Source organism: Bos grunniens, chromosome 1 (genome assembly GCF_055505025.1).
Source record: "Bos grunniens cultivar Pamir isolate PY7600 chromosome 1, Bosgru_T2T1.0, whole genome shotgun sequence".
In the NCBI taxonomy this organism is placed as follows: domain Eukaryota; kingdom Metazoa; phylum Chordata; class Mammalia; order Artiodactyla; family Bovidae; genus Bos; species Bos grunniens.
This window is the reverse complement of record NC_141165.1, coordinates 99,176,962-99,195,924: the sequence shown is the minus strand read 5'-3', so window position 1 is coordinate 99,195,924 and position 18,963 is coordinate 99,176,962. Positions and strand designations below refer to the sequence as shown.

General features: G+C 38.7%; 1 protein-coding gene across 5 annotated transcripts in view; it reads right to left on the bottom strand.

The window, feature by feature from the left end:
* Positions 1-18,963, bottom strand: part of SPICE1 (spindle and centriole associated protein 1) — a 64,309-nt gene that overhangs the window by 8,675 nt on the left and 36,671 nt on the right. For all 5 annotated transcript variants that reach the window (XM_086406200.1, XM_086406207.1, XM_086406227.1 and 2 more), the window contains 6 exons: positions 12,766-12,908; positions 12,438-12,575; positions 11,692-11,957; positions 7,512-7,643; positions 3,040-3,184; positions 1,904-2,128 (listed from right to left, as the gene is read on the bottom strand). In XM_086406200.1, coding sequence (XP_086262326.1) covers positions 1,904-2,128; positions 3,040-3,184; positions 7,512-7,643; positions 11,692-11,957; positions 12,438-12,575; positions 12,766-12,908 — 1,049 coding nt within the window. The remainder of the gene's footprint in view (positions 1-1,903; positions 2,129-3,039; positions 3,185-7,511; positions 7,644-11,691; positions 11,958-12,437; positions 12,576-12,765; positions 12,909-18,963) is intronic.

Genomic DNA, 18,963 nt, shown 5'->3' with positions numbered 1-18,963 from the left:
AAGATGGATGAGGAAGTATCTCTGAAGAAGTAAAGTTTTTATTTACTTTTTTGCTTTGTGTTTTGGGAGGTTTTTTTTGGCTACTCTACATGTGGATCTTACTACCCCAATCAGGGGTCAAACCTGCAGCCCCTGCATTAGGAGCACAGAGTCGTAACCACTGGACCCCAGGGTCCCAAGAAGTGACACTTAAATGATTACATATGTGGCAGAGAGTGGAGCAAAGAACATTACAATCAGAGATAACAACATATGTGAAGGCCCCAAAATAGGAAAGAGGAAAGAAAGGAGCCAGTCTGGCTGTGGCATACCAACAACGGAGCATCGGGGGATACAGTATATAAGACTAGAGAAGCATGCAGGGGCCATTTCTCACAGAGCTTTTTAAGCCATGTTAGAAATTTTATAATTTAATCCAAGAGCAATGAAATCTGGAGAAGGTTTGTCCACAACTCAATTTACATAATTTACATTTACTAAATGCTATAGAAATTAGAAGGTCCAGGAAGAGAAGTAGGGAGACCAGCAAGCAACCATGTTAGTCAAGAAGAAAGATGATGGTAGCTTTGACTAAGGTATGTTGGCTATGAAGAAGGAGAGAAGTAGACACATCCGAGAAATGTCTTGGCAACCGAACTGCAAGTGATGCACTGAAAGCAAGAAGTGAGGGAAAATGCAGGGAAAATGTGATGCTGTTTGGTGAGATGGAGCCCATCAGGAGAACAGATTTAGGGGAAGGAGGATTATCAAGAACTGTTTTGAACATGCTAAGCTTAAGGTACCTATATATCCATCCAAGGAGATGAAACATAGTTCAGATACTCAAGAGATCATCTAGGCAAAGATCTAAAACTGGAGGTCACTGGCATATAGAAGGTATTGGAAGCCACAAGAACAAGTGAGATTATTTAAACAGAAAGAATAATAAGAGAAGAAACCAGTATCATGACATGAAGAACTTAACATTTAGAGTCAGATAAAAGCTGTATTTGCTTGGGCTCCAAAATCACTGCAAACAGTGACTGCAGCCATGAAATTAAAAGACACTTGCTCCTCGGAAGAAAAGCTATGACAAACCTAGACAGCATATTCAAAAGCAGAGACATCACTTGGCCAACAAAGGTCCACAGTCAAAGCTATGGTTCTTCCAGTGGTCATGTACGAATGTGAGAGCTGGACCATAAAGAAGACTAGCACTGAAGAACTGAGGCTTTCAAACTGAGGTGCAGGAGGAGACTCTTGAGAGTTCCCTGGAGAGCAAGGAAATCAGTCAGTCCTAAAGGAAATCAGTCAGTTCTAAACAAAATCAATCCTGAATATTCATTGGAAGGAATGATGCTCAAACTCCAATACTTTGGCCACCTGATGCAAAGAGCCAACTCATTAGAAAAGGCCCTGATGCTGGGAAGACTGAAGGCAGGAAAAGGGGACAACAGAGGACGAGATGATTAGATGGCATCACTGACTCAATGGACATGAGTTTGAGCAAGCTCCGGGAGATGGTGAAGGACAGGGAAGCCTGGCATGCTGCAGTCCATAGGGTCGCAAAGAGTCAGATGTGACTGAGCGACTGAACAACAATACCCCTGGACCATCCAGACACATGGGATACCCCCTTACTCTGCATTTCATTGCTGAGGACTTGTTCCTTTGATCTGAGTTTAACTGACATTTACAATGCCTGATGGAACAGATACATGATGAAATTCACTGTCACATTTCACCATAGGTATAATGCACATGATATAAACCACTCTGAAAAACTCTCCTTCAGCTAAAAGGTTATATATGGTCATCAGTATCTTTTCAAATTCTGTTTATGAGGGAACAATGAACATATTGTATGACATATATGAAGCAAAGAAAAACAACTGCCATATAACTTTAGAAGAAGCCTGCTTACCGTCCTGCAAAGGAGAGAATTCCGAGTTGCTCTTCTGCCTGGGCGGTGTTAACAACACTGCTGGCTCAAATATATGTCCTGGAAGACTGCTGGCCAGGTTCCCACTTTCTGGAGGGTTTGGCACCTGAGACAGTTTGACAGGCAAATCTTCCTGTGGGAACTCAACCACATCTTCTCCTCTGAACATCAATGGCATGGAGACACTAGCATTTACGGCTGGGTCCTCTGAAGATGAGAGGCTATTAGTACTCAAAGGAGTTATGAGCACACTTCAGGCATTTAGACTTAGGTGCATTTCCACAGAGGGCAAAATCACATGGCCTCTGGAGTCCTCACTTTCTAGTCCATACCCTCACTGAGCAGTCACTCACGGGCCAAGCTCCTGTGATGCCAGCACTGGGAGGAAGTGGCTATTTTGGAGAAAAGCACTGCCCTTGAAGATCTGCCCTTGCCATTGAGTTTACCTCATGCAAGTTAAATTTTAGAGTCAGCCACTTCTAAGAAAACACTCATAAATACATAAAACTCTTTCTAAACAGAGACATACATCAAAGTAAAAAACAAAAAATGCTCAGAGTCCTATTCGGCCCACGACATATGACGGTGGCACACAAGGTGAAGAAAGGCTTTGAAAGCATCACCATGAATGAACTAAGGTCATGAATTTCTGAAATTCAGTATTTTTTTCTTCTCAAGACCATATCTTCCACTCCCAAACCAGGGGTACCCTAATTAAACGTGCTGGCACTAAATTCCCACATGTTTAGGAAGCTAGTTGTGTTACTTTCTATTTGTGTGACTTTATTAAGTTACCAACCCTCTCTCCAAGCCTTAGTTTCCTCATCTAAAAAATGGGGATAACAATGACACTATCTCATAAGACTGAGTGAAAAATTCTTTTGAAAATTAAATGAGAGCTATATTATGAGAATTAAATGAGATAATATATGTAAAACACTGTAAAAGAACCTGGGGTAGAGCAAGTATCCAATAAATATTAGCTGGAATAATTATGGCAAATGTAATGGTGATAATACTATCTATCCATGAACAGACAATAGCTACATATAGATTTACAGTTTTGTTTTCTCTGAAAGTATTTTAATGCCCATCTGGAATAGTAAGATTCTTCTCACCTGGATTATCCATATTTCTCTGACTTGTGGCTCCCCTTTCTAAGGCCTGACTTTCTTTGTTACTTATCACAGGACAGTTCTTAATAGCATGTGTGAGTGATATAAGCTGCTCATCTGTTGTGATCATGTACTGCTGAAGTCTCGCCTAGAGAAAAATGAACAAAATAATATCATTGGCTTATCAGACAGCAAATCACCTAGGTGTGTATATCTACATCATTGTTTTAAATACTCTGGGAATTTCAGACTTTTATTCATATACTAAAATCATGCATTCATGAAAATATATAATTATAAACATTTTTTAAAATTTCTTGATAGAAGAATGGTTAAATACATCATGGAATATTATTAATTAATAAATACACTGCTACAACAGTAAAAATGAACCTTTTCATAGGGCTTTCAATTTATAAAATCTCTTTTATAATAGAGTTTATACCTATTGACTGATGATGATACCTACTGACTCTTAAGCTACTCAAAAGACCAAGGAGGAAACTCAACAGAATATTATTCAGGTATTTAAACTGATAAACATAAGCATTATAAAAATGTATGGTAATATATATAAAATAGTGTTAAGAGATTATATATATGTATATGTGTATTATATTACAGTTGACACTTGAACTAGACAGGGTTCCAGGGGCATCAACACTCTGTACAGGGAAAATTCATGTATAACTACCACTGGCCCTCCATATTCAAGGTTCTGCATCCACAGATTCAACCAGCCGCAGACTGTAGTACTGTAGTACATACATATTGAAAAAGCTTCACATATAAGTGAACCAGCACAGTTCAAACTGGTGCAGTTTAAGGATCAACTGTACATATACAAAGAGACATACACAGCTCCAACATGAATAGACATTTGCTAAACGCCAGATGTGGTCAGAAGTCAGAAGTATTATTAGTAGGACTGTTGAATGATATATAATAAACATTTTTATATCTGTCCAAAGTTTTCCCAAAACCCACATCACATATCCAATAGCTCACTCAACATCTCCATGAGGAACTCACATAGGCTTCTCAAACTTAAAATACAAAAAACCAAACTCCTCCTAAACATTCCCGCCTCATCCATAACAACTCCATTCTTCTAACTGCTCAGGCCAAAACTCTGCCTCTTCTTTCACATCTTCTCCTTCACTCCATATCCTGTCCATCAGCAAATCCTTGGGGTTGACTTCATCAGAATTTGGTTACTTTTCACAACCTATCCCACTTACGACCTCAACCAAGCTGCCATGTCTCACCCGAATTATTCTGGATTCCTGTCTGTAATATTCTGCTTCTGCGTTTGACCATCTACAGTCAGGTCCTTCACTGATCCCAACCTGCGCCCTGGAGCACCAGTACGGACTCACGGGGGCACCACAGGACATTTCTAAATTCTCAAGGAAACTGCTGATGCTCAACATCTGTCAGGTACTAGTGACCTACTAGCTCGAAGTGTTCACAGATTCAACATTAGATCAAGATACACTCCTTTTGATGATACCATATCTTCCTAAGGCTGAGTTTTCAGTAGCTGCTGTGCTAAAAAAGCAACACTGCATAAAAATAATTATGGAACAGGAAATATGAGTGATGGTGTTCAATATGATTCCAGGCTATGAGAAGCTGTACAATGCCCAATAGGTATACATATTCCATTACTAAATAACTGTGGTTATTAATCATGAATAAAAAAAGACTTTTTCTATCAGTTTTCATGTATTATTTTTTTCACACAGCATCTAAGTTGTTGATGCACAAATACTTACTGAGTTGTTTGACACTAACTACTTAATATATGGAGCTGCTGGGTATTTCTCTGGCCTAGGGGTGTCCTGAGACACTAAAGGGAAAAGTGAAGTCGCTCAGTCATATCCGACTCTTTGCAACCCCATGGACTGTAGCCTACCGGGCTCCTCTGTCCAATGGGATTTTCCCGGCAAAGGTACTGGAGTGGGTTGCCATTTCCTTCTCCATCCTGAGACACTAAGGTCACCATAAACAGAGACAGGGCGGTGATCTCTGATCTAATTTCAAAACAGCCGCCCAGACTGATTCTCTTAAAACTGAGTTAGATCACATTTCTGCCCAAATCCCTTTTGTGGTTTTCTATTTCATTCACAACAAAAGTCCAAGCCCTCACCCAGCCTGCAGGGCCCCTGTGATCTGACTTCCCTGCTCCCGTCTCCTCCTGTGCTCCCTCTCCCACATCCCACTCCTGCCACCCTGGTCTGCTTGGTGGCTTCTGAGCTCAACAGCCATGCTCCCACCTCAGGACCTAAGCCCTTGCTGCTCCTCTGCAGTGAGTGCTCTTCGCTTAGCTATTGGCAGGCTCGCTCTCTCATCTCCTCAGACAGACATGTCCTGTCCCATTTATACCCTCCCATCCCAGACACTTCCCATCCCTCTTACTAGCTTTCTTTTTCTTTATAATACATAATAAGCATCTAACTAACAATATACTTCACTTTTTAGGGGGCAGAGTTAATTTAGAATGTAAGTTCCTTGAGGACCTAGATTTTTTTTTGTCATTCACTACTCTATTTCCTGCATCTAGAACAGTGCCAGATACACAGTAAGTGCTCAATAAAGATTTGCTGAACATATTAGTACACTTTAAAAGTGCCTATCTTCCTAAGAGAATTGAAAACATATGCTCACACAAGTGGGGCTTCCTAGGTGTGAGTTTGGGTGAGCTCCAGGAGTTGGTGATGGACAGGGAGGCTTGGCGTGCTGCAATTCATGGGGTCACAAAGAGTCGGACACGACTGAGCGACTGAACTGAACTGAACTGAGGTGTCACTAGTGGTAAAGAACCCACCTGCCAATACAGGCGATGTAAGAGACATGGGTTTGATCCCTGGGTTGGGAAGATCCCCTGGAGGAAGGCATGGCAACCCACTTCACTATTCTCGCCTGGAAAATCCCATAGGCAGAGAAGCCTGGGTAGGCTACAGTCCATAGGATTGTAAAGAGTTGGACACGACTGAAGAGACTTAGCATGCATGTACGTTCACACAAATACTTGTACATGAACATCCACAGCAGCATTATTCATTCATCATACCCAAAAGGTGGAAACAACTCAAATGTCCTTCAGCTAATGAATGGATAATCAAAGTGTGGTAGAGCCCATACTAGGATATTATTGAGCAATAAAGAGGAATAATGCAGTACTGACACACAGGACAACACGGATGAACCCGGAAAACATGATGTGCTGTGAATGAAGCCAGACACCAAAGACCACATACTGCATGATTCCACTTAGATAAAATACTCAGATTAGGCAAATCTATAAAGACATACAGCAGATGTGTGGTTTCCAGGGGCTGAAGGGAGTACAGTGAATGATAATGTGTGTGGAATTTCTCTCTGGGATGATGAAAATACTCTGGAGTTAGATAATGGTACCGGCACAGAAAAAAACACCAAATTGTACACTACAAAAGGGTGTGTTAAATGGTATGTGAACTATATCTAGAGTCTGTCATATAGAGTAAAGTAAGTCAGAAAAAGAAAAACAAATATCATATATTAATGCATATATAGGGAATCTAGAAAAATTGAACTGAAAAATATATTTGCAGGGCAGGAATAGAGACACAGACGTAGAGAATGGACTGTGGACACAGGAGGGGAAGGAGAGGGTGGGATGAATTGAGAGAGTAGCAAATACACTACCATGCATAAAACAGATAGCTAGTGGGAAGCGCTGCATAGCACAGGGAGCTCAGCTCCGTGCTCTGTGATGACCTAGAGGTGTGGGACGGTGGGGGTGGGAAGGAGACTCAAGAGGGAGGGGATATATGCACACATATAGCTGATTCTTGCTGTACAGTAGAAGCTAACACAACACTGTAAAACAATTATACTTCAATTTTAAAGAAACTGTATGTGAACTATATATCAATAAAAATTGCATGTCGTATATCTAATGTCCATTGACACAAACACAACTTGTCTACTACTGATTTCCTAGTCTCTTGTGGCTGATAAATAAAAGTATCAGTAATTATTATAAACACTGCTTGACAAAAAGATGAATAAAGATACTGAAGATACTATAAACAACTTTAAATGGCATATATTGTAGGAGGGTTCCTCACAGGGTATCCTCTGTTATTTAAAAATGAAACGCAGCTGTCACAACACTCATTTCACATATTGGATAAACCACTATAATATGAGTCATTATTATTTAAACGTAGATTTTGTCTTCCCCAGTAAATATAAGTTTCTTAAAGACAGGATATTTATTCTACACTATTTATAATTCAAGTTTCTCCTATAGTACCTCCAATATAATAAATGTTCTTGAAAAGTTACTGTTGAGGATACTAAAGAAGTGATAAATTATCACACCAGCACAACTAAATCAAAGGCAACTAAAAGAGAATCTCATACATCTGTAAAGATGTTTTATACTACTAAACACAGAAAAGTTTGGGATCTCATCTAAATACCTGGGTAGCAGTATTTTCTTCTCTAAGGAAAAGAACTTCAGCTGTCAGCGCATCAATGAGCTCTCGATGATCACCTAATGCTTCTTCTAGTCGCTGCCTTGTCTCTACTTCTTTACGCAGTTGGAGCTCACTCTACCGAAAAAAAAAAAAAATCAAATAAACTCCCCTCCATAGCATCACATGTTGCAAATTAAAAGTTTCTAGTCAAAGCTATCAAAGAAGAGAATACTTACAAAGTATATATTATGTGACAGTAATAAGAATTAAATATTTTTATTAAAAGGTTTATATTTCATTAAAATGTGCTGCTTTATCGTCTTCCTTTCTTTTAATATAAAACAACGAACAGAATGATGTGTAGAATCAAACAACTACAATTTTTGTAGAAGACAATGGAAGGAAGTACATATACAAACCGCTTGAATATATGTAGGCCATCTCTAGGACAGACTGATAATGACAGTTGGCTACAGGAAGTAAACATGTTAAGTGAAAGTCAGGGGTCGGAATTAGATTTTTCTCCATACAGTCTTTTGTTATCTTTGAATTGCATACCATGGTAAATGTATCACCAGTTCAAAAATTAAGTTTCTTAAAACATAATTGAAAATAAAAAACAGGTTTAAATGATTAAGCTTCATAAAACAAGTGATTAACTAAAATGTACATGCTTCTAAGCCTGTAATATGTTCGGAGAGCCAAAAATACACTCCTAGAGATTCCTAACCTATAGATGTAAGAATGTTAAGACTGTCACAAGTCTGACAGTAAAACAAATCTGTAAAAAGCAAATTTAGATAGATCTCCACAAGATGGTGAAGTAGAAGGACCTGAGCTCACCTCCTATCATGAAAACACCAAAATCACAACTAAATGCTGAATAACCATCTACAGACAAAAAAGATATTCTACTTTCAAAGACAAAGCAGCAGCCACAACAGGATTGTAGGAGGGGTGCATTCATGATACAATAAAATCCCATCAACTCTGGGTGGGCAGCCCACAAACTGGAAAATAACTATATCACAGAAGTTCTCCCACAGGAGAGTTCAGAATCTGACATCAGGCTCCCCAGTCTGGCATCAGGAGGAGGAGCCCCCAGAGTATTTGGCTTTGAAAGCCAGTGGAGCTTGATCACTAGAACTGCACAGAACTGGGAAAAACAGAAATTTCACTTTTGGAAGGTACAGGCTAAGTATGCATACCAGGACCCAGGGGAAAAGGCAGTGACTTCACAGGAGCCTGTGCCAGACCTACTTGCTGGTCTTGGAGGGTCTCTCAGGGAGGCAGATGGTGGCTGTGGCTCACCGTAGAAACAAGGACGTTGGTTGTGGAGGTACTGGGTATTCACTGGTGTGAGCTGTCCTGGATGCCCCCACTTTGATGCCAAGACCTAGCTTCACCCAACAGTCCAAAGGCGCCAGTTGTGGGATGTCTCAGGCCAAACAACCAATGCGGCAGGAACACGGCCCCACCCACCAGCAAACAGGCTGCCTAAAGTCTTCCTGAGTCTACAGCCATCTCTAAACACACATTTTGACACAGCCCTGCCCACCAGAGGTACAAGACTCAGCTCCACCCACCAGTGGCAGGCACCAGTCCCTCCCACCAAGAAACCTGCACAAACCTCTGAGAAAAGCTTCATCCACTAGGAGGTAGACACCAGAAGAGAAACTATAAACAAGAACCCCATGGGAACACAAACACGGAAAGTTAAACAAAATGAAACAGCACAGGATTATGTTCCAGACAAAGGAATAAGATAAAGCCCCAGAAGAACAGCTAAGTGAAATGGAGCTAGGCAATCTACTTGAAAAAGAATTCAGAGTAATGTTAGTAAACATGATCTAAGATCTCAGAAAAAGAATGGAGGCATGACTGAGAAGATACATGAAATATTTAACAGAGAGTTAGAAGATATAAAGAATAAACAGAGATGAACAATATAATAACTGAGACAAAAAATATACTAGAAGAAATTACTGCAGAATAAATGAGGCAGAACAGATAAGTGAGCTGGAAGAATGGTGGAAAGAACTGCGATGGAAGAGAATAATGAAAAAAGAATGAAAAGAAGTGACAGTTTAAGAGACCTCTGGGACACACTAAATACAACATCTGAATTAAAAACTTACAACAAACAAAAGCCCAGGACCTGATGGCTTCACAGGTGAATTCTATCAAACATTAGAGAAGCGTTAACACCTATATTTCTGAAATTATTTCAAAATCTGCTGAGGAAGGAACACTCCCAAACTCATTCTATGAGGCCACCATCACCCTGATACCAAAACCAGACAAAGATCCAACAAAAAAGAAAATTACAGGCCAATATCACTGATGAACACAGACACAAAAATATTCCACAAAATACTAGCAAACTGAATCCAACAATATGTTAAAATAATCACACGCCATTAGCAAGTGGGATTTATCCCAGGGATGCAAGGATTTTTCAATATCTGCAAATCAATCCTCATGAGATACCATGTTAACAAACTGAAAAATAAAAACCATGATCATCTCAATAGATGCAGAAAGAGCTTTTGTCAAAATCCAACATCCATTTATGATAAAAACTCTTCAGAAAGAAAGCACAGAGGGAATCCTACCTCAACATATTAAAGGCCATATATGCAAACCCACAGCTAACATCATACTCAACAGTGAAAAGCTGAAAGAATTTCCTCTAAGATCAGGAACAAGACAAAGATGTCCACTCTCGTCACTTTTATGCAACATAGTTTTGGAAGTCCTAGCCATGGTTATTAGAGAAGAAAAAGAAATAAACAAAATCCAAATTGGATAAAAGGAAGTAAAACTGTGAGATTTGCAGATTATGTGATACTATACACAGAAAATCCTAAAGATGCTTGGAGAAAGGAATGGCAACCCACTCCAGTATTCTTGCCTGGAGAATTCCATGGACAGAGGAGCCTGACAGGCTACAGTCCATGGAGTCACAAAGAGTTAGACACAACTGAGTGACTAATATTACTACTATACATAGAAAATCCTAAAGATGCTAGTAGAAAACTACTAGAGCTCATCAATACATTTTGTAAAGTTGTGTTATATAAAATTAATACATTTCTGTACACTTACTATAAAAAAAAAGAAATTAAGGAAACTATTCCATTTACTATCACATCAAAAAGAGGAAAACACCTAGGAATAAACCTACCTAAGGAGACAAAAGACCTATATAAACCATAAGTCACTGATAAAAGAAATTGAAAATGACACAAACAGAAAGATATACCATGTTCTTGGATTGGAAGAATCAGTATTGTCAAAATGACTATACTACCCAAAGTAATCTACAGATTTAACATAGTTTCTATCAAGTTACCAATGTCATTCTTTTGTAAATCTAAGACAAAAAAAATCTTAAAATCTGTATAGAAACACAAAAGTCCCCAAATAGCCAAAGCAATCTCTTTTAAAACATATTTGGCTGCATCGGGTCTTAGTTGCAGCATGCAATGCATCTTCATTGCAACACAGGGATCTTGCACTGCAGTGCCCTCTCTAGCTGTGGCATACAGGCTCCAGAGTGCACAGTCTCAGTAGCTGCAGCACACAGGCTCAGTTGCTCTGCGACATGTGGGATCTTAGTTTCCCAACCAGGGATCTAATTCACGTCCCCTGCATTGCCAGGCAGATTCTAAACCACTGGACCATGAGGGAAGTCCCTAGCCAAAGCAATCTTGAGAAAGAAAAATGGAGCTGGAGGAATCAGAAAAGAATTTTCCTGATATGTGTCTACAGATCACAAGTATACCACTCACCAAACTGAACTAAAGTGGGTCTAGCAAGCAGAGAAAAGCAGTAGAATGAGGACATGATTAGTAGTTTAACCTATAACTGCCAAACAGTAATATTAACTATTAGTGCAAGATATAATTTTATTTATAGCAGATTGACCTAATTATCACTTAATTATTACCTATTACCAAACTAAAATCAACACCACTTATCTGGCATATCTTTATCAGGATGTAGAGGAAAATTAAGAGGCAAAACCTTGCCAACAGATAATCCAAAGCTGAGGCATTTTAAACAAAGCTACTCAAATTGAAAATATTTTATTTGGAGAATGCAATAGTTTAAGTGCAGAGGGGAAAAACCTACCCAGTTCTGCCATCAGTCTAGTAGAAGAGTAGACTAACAACCTTACCTCTTTAAGGTACCGAACCAGGCGACAGAGTGAGCTCACGAGGGACAGGGTGAAGCCGGTGAGACCCTGGCTGTTCTGGAGTCCCTGGACCTCGCGGCCTGTCCACCGCTCGTACTCTTCTATTTCATGTTCCACTTCATGTATCATGTGTTTGAGGACATCCAGGCTGGGGTTACTGCTACTTGGTAAGTCTGTGGAGGCTGTGCTGGCTGATAACATGCTACTCTTCTGTTTGGAAGGAGCACGTGAATCTGGTTTTCTTTTCACTGATAATGACAGAAGTCATTCTACATTAAGACCAGGAAAAATTAAACTACAAAAATGTTTGACTGTTGCTCACAATTTATAAAAGGTATTTTTTACAGAAGCTATCATCATTTTCTCATAAAGAATCTATACTGTTTAAACCAGATTTATACTATCTATAATAAATGAATGAGAACCATCCTTCTAGAGTTACATGGAATAAAAGGAGGCACTAAATGGCTACCATTCAACAACCTCTTACTCTGCAGGATCTGACTGGATGAGTTTGAGAGACATGTACTAAGAAGCTAAGATAGCTATATCAAGTTACATAGTTGTTTCATTTTGTTTTTTTATGCTTCCAAAACAGAGAATTTATTTTATTTATTTATTTTAAATGTGTATAACCTCCCCATCCCACCCCTCTGTAGGTTGATACAGAGCCCCCGTTTGAGTTCCCTGAGTCATAATAACCCATTTTGTCAGTTAAGAGACTGAACCTTTATTTAGCAGCTGTTTTTGCTTCCTTGAGTTTAGCACCTGTCCCACAACATAGCTTGAGTCTAGAGTCTCAGTAGATTCTTCAGGTTGAAGCCTTGTATGGATTCTCTTAACAGCATTGGTAGCATTCAAAGCAGCTACAATTCCAAAAGAATCTCAAGTGAACAATAAAAATATTTTTAAGCATTTCAATCAACAGGTCAATCAGTATTTACCAATCAGGCTAAGACAGTAAAAACCAAATAACATTCCTTAAAAAAATTACTGGGTTTAAGTAAGAAAGTAAGCTACTACTCTGGGAGAAATAATAGAGTGGGGGAACCAAACCTTTTTGTTCTCCTGATGGAGAAGCAGATGATGGAGTTCCTGAAGAGGCTGTCATTTGTGACTGTGTTGCTACTTTCTGCTGAATATCAGTCCATAGTTTATTTATTAACTCAGAATTTTCTTCCTTTATTTGGTGGAGAAACCTATAAATTACAGGACAACAAGTTATGTTAGAATTAGTAAGTACTATCATTTAACTTGTTCAACTGTTTACATGTTTGATGTGAAGAAACATTTAATAATTCGTAATCAAAGAGAAATATGTTTTGCTTTAATTTACAAAGTAAGAACTAAAATGCCAATCTTGGTGTTAGAAGGTACTGTTCATCTCCCTTCCGGTTTCCTAGCTAGGATGGCTCCCAAAACAAGAGTGATCTGCCCTTTCTGAAGTTTTGTGCTATGGGCTCCATTCTCCCCTCTCTTTCTCTAGAGAAAGTACATGGTTTTGATGAAGGAGCTGGTTCTCCAAGCACAGTCTCTGCTCATCACTGAAGTAAAGTGACAGGAGCAGATTCTGCCCGTGTGTGTCAGGGAGGCGGGAAGAAGGAATGAGAAGAGCTGCAGTGCAGGGGGTGAGAAAGGGCCGCCTTTTGCTGTAATCATCTTTATCAGTGATAAAGCCGATTTTTCAATCTCTAGTTGTCTGATTTGTTTGCCTATTTCCCAATTGGGCTAATATTTAAAAGGGGCAGGTGCTAAAAGTAGAAACAACCCAAATGTCTACCAGCTGATGAATGAATAAGTAAAATGTGTTCTGTTCACACAAAAGAACATTATTCAGTGGTAAAAAAAAAAAATGAAGTGCTAACACACTACAAATATGGATGAATCTTGAAAACATGTGACAGACACCAGACACAAAAGATCACATTTTGCATGATTCTACATAAAAAATGTCCAGAATAGGCAAATCTACAGAGATTAAAAAAAAACACACACACACATATTCATTTAATAGATTAGATTGGGCTGAAAGGTTTGGGAGAAAATGGGATCTGATTATTAACGAGTGTGGGGCTTCTTTTGAGGGTTATGAAAATGTTCTGAAACTGACTATGGGTCACACAATTCAATGAATATACTAAAAAAAATCTCAAATTCTGTTAATATTATACTTTAATGGGTAGATTGTATGGTATATGAACTATAAATCAATGAAACTGTTATGAGAAAACAACAGAGGAAGTCTTATTTAAAACAACAGAGGAAGTGACTCCAAAAACCTCAACCTAGTGGAGCTGCTTTCAAGCAACCTGTGGACAGCACATTGAACACTAGCTGCTACAAAGTTTAATTAACAAAAGGCCTGTAATGTGGTCCAAGCACATTATGGCTAGTCATCAAAGCATCAAGAAGACTCCTACTGCAACACAGTATAGGTGGTGGTGGTTTAGTCACTAAGTCCTGTCCAACTCTTGGACCCCATGGACTGTAGCCCGCTAGGCTCCTCTGTCCATGGGATTCTCCAGGCAAGAACACTGGAGTGGGTTGCCATTTCCTTCTCCAGGGAATCTTCCCAACCCAGGGATTGAACCTGGGTCTCCTGCATCGCATAGTATAAGTTAGGTCTAAATACAACTTTCAGGACAAATCCTAAGAAAAGTATCATAATGAGATTTCTGTACAACTTGGGAAAATCCAAACCAGTTTGAATTCCATTACTGTCTCCTAATGTTTATACTTTTAAGAATCAGGTTGTATCAAACAGCAACAACAAAATAATAATCCAATACTATCTATGGTAGGCTTAAGAACGGCCCTCTAAAAAGACACGCATAACTTAATCCCTGGAACTTGTGAATATTACCTTATCTGACTAAGAAGGGACTTTGCTAAGGGACTTTGCTTTGTTACCTTATCACACTAAGAAGGTGTGATAAAGCTAAGGATCCTGAGATGGCAAAATGATTCTGGATTCTCCAAGTGGGCCCTGAATGCAATCATATGCATCTTTTAAGAGGGAAGCAGAGGGAGATTTTGATGCACACAAGCAGAGAAGGTGACATGAAGGTGGAGGCAGAGACTGGAGTGACATGGACACAAGCAAAGAACACCTTCAGCCACCAGAAGCTGAAAGAGGTAAGGAATGGATTCTCGCTTAGAGCACCCAGAGGGAACGTGGCAATACCAACATTGTCACTTTAGTCTAGTGAAACTGATTTAGGATTTCTGGCCCCTAGAACTGTGAGAGAATAAATATCTGCTGTTTGAAGCCACCAAGTTTGTAGAAATTTGTTACCACAGCCCCAGAAAATTAATACAGATTCTGGTATCTAGATATGGGGTGCTGATGTAACAAATACCTAAAAATATGAAAGTAGCTTTGGAACTGGATAATGAATAAAGGCTAGAATAATTTTTAGGTGAACGATAGAAAAAGCCTCCTTTCCATGGATCATATCACTGACTCACGAACCTGAGCAAACTCTGGGAGATGGTGGAGGACAGAGGAGCCTGGCGTGCTACAGTCCATGGGGTTGCAAAGAGTTGGACATGACTCAGCAACTGAAGTTCTGAACAACAACAGAAAAAACCTGATTGCCTTAAAAAGATTATTGGTAGAAATATGAATGTTAAAGATTCTTACATTTAAGACTCAAGAGGAAGTGAGAAGCATGGTAGAGAAAGCCTGTATCATCTGAGAAAATAACATATCATCATAAATAGAATGCTGGTAGGAATATGAATATTAAAGGAGCTTCTGGTGAGGATTCTGAAGAAAACGAGGAACATGTTATTGGAAACTGGGAAAAGGGCAATCCTTACTATAAAGCAGTAGAAAAGCTGAGTTGTGTGGGGAAGCAGAATTTGTAAGCAATGAAACTGGATATTTATCTGTCAAGGTTTACAAGGAAAAGTACTGAACGTGCAGGTGGAGATAGTGGTGAACCTGCCTGCCAACACGGGAGACATAAGAGATCAGGTTCGATCCCTGGGTCGGGAAGATCCCCTGGAGGAGGGCTTGGAAACCCACTCCAGTATTCCTGCCTGGAGAATCCCCATTGACAGAGAGTCTGGCAGGCTAGGTCACAGGGTCACAGAGAGTCAAGACTGAAGAGACCACACGTGCACACGCACACACTGAATATGCAGCCTGCTTTTCTTCTTGCTGAAACACAAGAGGAAAGAGAGAAATTGAGAGAAGAACTCTTACGCAAAAAGAAACCAGGACTTGATTTGAGAAATCCTTACTCTTCAGATTGCAAAAGACGCTCAAATTAGGAGTCACTGTTAGGAAAGCAGGCTCTGGAGAGAAGGACAAGTGCACCAATTCTCTTTTATGGCAGCATCAATTATAACAGTATTTTAATGACTTTATTTCAGAGACAACTTAGGAATATTAGCATCTCTAATTTACATCCCATCCAAAAGAAGCTACCCAAGCCTACTGGAAAGAGCAATTTTCCTTGTCATTTGGTTTCTGCCACTTGGGATTTCTTCTTCTCAATTCTTTCTCCCTTTTTTCGCACGATGAATGCCTCCAACATCACCTCTTCCTCCCCCTAGCCTGTAATACAAAGGTCTACAGAGGAAGGAAGGTAGTGGTGAGGGTTAAGTAAGAGGCTTACAACCACTGCTTCCTCACTTGGAATGTGCTGACTCCAAAAAACACCAATGACTCAGTAGAGATTTCTGAGGACTGGGTTACAGATGTACTGATAATGTATAATATTATCATATGAGAAATCAATTCCGTGCTCACAAGAACTCACAGAATTCACAGAAATTTTCAGACCAGAAGGCACCTTAGAAGTCTTATTTTCTACCCTCCTCATATTTTACAACTGAGGAAATAAAGACCAGAGATGATCTAAATAGTAAGTAACCAAAGGCCTAGTCCCCAGATTCCAAGTCTAATTCATCTTCTATTAATACCCCATGCTCAGCAGTCAATAAGTAACATTTTGAGATATAAGGTATTCATAAATTAGAAACTGCCTTTTCAAACAACTAATCAGATAAAACTAATCTTAACCTACTCAATGAAAAAAATTATTTACTTCAAGTGTAAAGAATAAAAGTTATTCTGTACAAGATTAGTTACATTTAGGTTCTGAAAGAAAAGTACTTAAAAGATGATACATATTTCCAGGTATTCTGAAGAGAATGACTCTACATATCCTCCAAACACTGTACAGTGAAACAGAAAAGCAAATACAACAGCACACAACCCAAACCTTTTTTATTACTGGAAGAGAGAGAATACTACTAACTTCAAATATAAGTATAAAAATAAGTATCAAATTCCAACAAAGTTATTTCTTGAGCTCCTGCAGGAAACCGTTGCAAAGAATGGGGGCAGCTCAAAATGACCGCAAAGAGAAAAGGAGAGCTGAGAGCCTAATGGTGGCAAAAACTACCTGTAGAAAGAAAAAGTCCATTCTAAGTATGCAAATGCTTAAAAAAAAAACAACACAACACTGGGCAATCATAACCCGACCAGGAAGTGTGCAGAACCCAAGGTGGCAGTCTTGGGAAGGCATCACTTCTTAAGGAGAAGAGAGTTAACACAAAAGGAAAGATGCACTTTGGAGGCTGAGTGTTGAAGGGAAAAAGATGCAAAAGACCTGCAAGACAAAACAGAGCCACGATATTGGAGAAGCCACCTTTAATCTACCAATACTTTTTTTTTTCCTTAAAAAAAAAAAAAAGGCTTTAAAGAAGTTGTGCATCACTGTAACTGAGAGAACAATCATCCCAAACTCCCAATCCTCTCCACAAAATGTTCAGTATAACAAAGGCAGTACATCAAACCAGAAAACTGAAACTGAAATATTTCAGCTAATGAAATTCCTGCCCCCAACATGTAGAATAAAGCAGAAGAAAACCATAATACAATACTTTAAGTAGAATTAAATATACTTTAAAAAGTATTTCTTTAATCAGAAATTCTAAAACTAAACCAGAAATGGACAAAGAACAGGAAGAAATAAAAGAACTGATTAAACTGAGGAAAGAAATCAAAGAAAAACTATGTCAGAAATAAAGGTTAAATTACAATGTGTCCATTGGAGAATTGTTAAACAAAGATTTAATAAGCAACATTAAAGAATTACAGAAAAACAACAAAAAGAATAAAATTAAGATTAAGATGACTACAATAGGTCAAAGAGAAAGTGCCTAAAGAGGGAAACCAGGAAAAACCTTCTGTGTATATAAGGCGAGTTTCTGAAAAAGAAAAATGAAACAGTGATTTAGAACTAATACTTAAAACTACAACTATAATCAAAGAAAACTTTTAAGGCCAAAAAAGAAAGAAAATAACTGAATATATACATATTCCCTACATATAGGAAAGGCCCATATATAAATATAGGAAAGGGCCAACTGTGTTGGAAAAGGAAAAACTGACCTGGAAATGTAATCTAAAATATAGTTTAGCAAATTTAAATTTTAAAGATAAAAGAAATCAAGTCACTAGATAAAAATGCCAAATTATTTACAAGGGCAAGAAAATTATCCTAGCATCAGACTTCCCAAAAAAACCATTCCAAGCAAACCAAGAATGGAGTAGCATTTTTAAGAATGTTAAGGAAACAAAATAGGAACCATAGATTTTATATCCAGCCAAAATGTCCTTCAAGTATCAAAGCCATAAAAACTTCTAAACTTTCAAAAACTCAAGGAAAATTGAATTCACAAGTCCTGTGGCATAAGCTTTGTCTGAGAGAATCAGCCAAGAGGTAACTAGGGACACATCATAAAGGGACTGATGATGAGCATTTGATATATTTAATTACAGCTCAAGAACAAAAACAAAAATAGAGATATAAGAGGAAAAACAACATGTAAATGTTTTATGCTCCGTTAAAGGGAAAAAATGCAGCTCAAAACTGGGGATGAGGATGGAGAGAAAAGCAGGGAAGAAATGGGAATGCTGCATAACCCACCTGCTGCACAGGTGGCAGGTGAAAGTCAAAGCACCATCGCAAACCTGACAGTGCAGCTTACATAAGAAAACACGGGACTAAAGGCTCCACAGAAAGCTGATATAAAGAAACGAGCAAGAGTCAAAACTACAAGCTTCCTAAATGCCAGTGAAACTTCTTAAAAGAACAGAGAAGTCATCTCACAGGAAGAAGGAAAATTATAAATAAAGTATAATACACTCAGTATCATAAAGTAATAACAAAGTTGACACCAAATATATCAATCATATCAACACATGTTATAAGCCTACTTCACCAATTAAAAAAA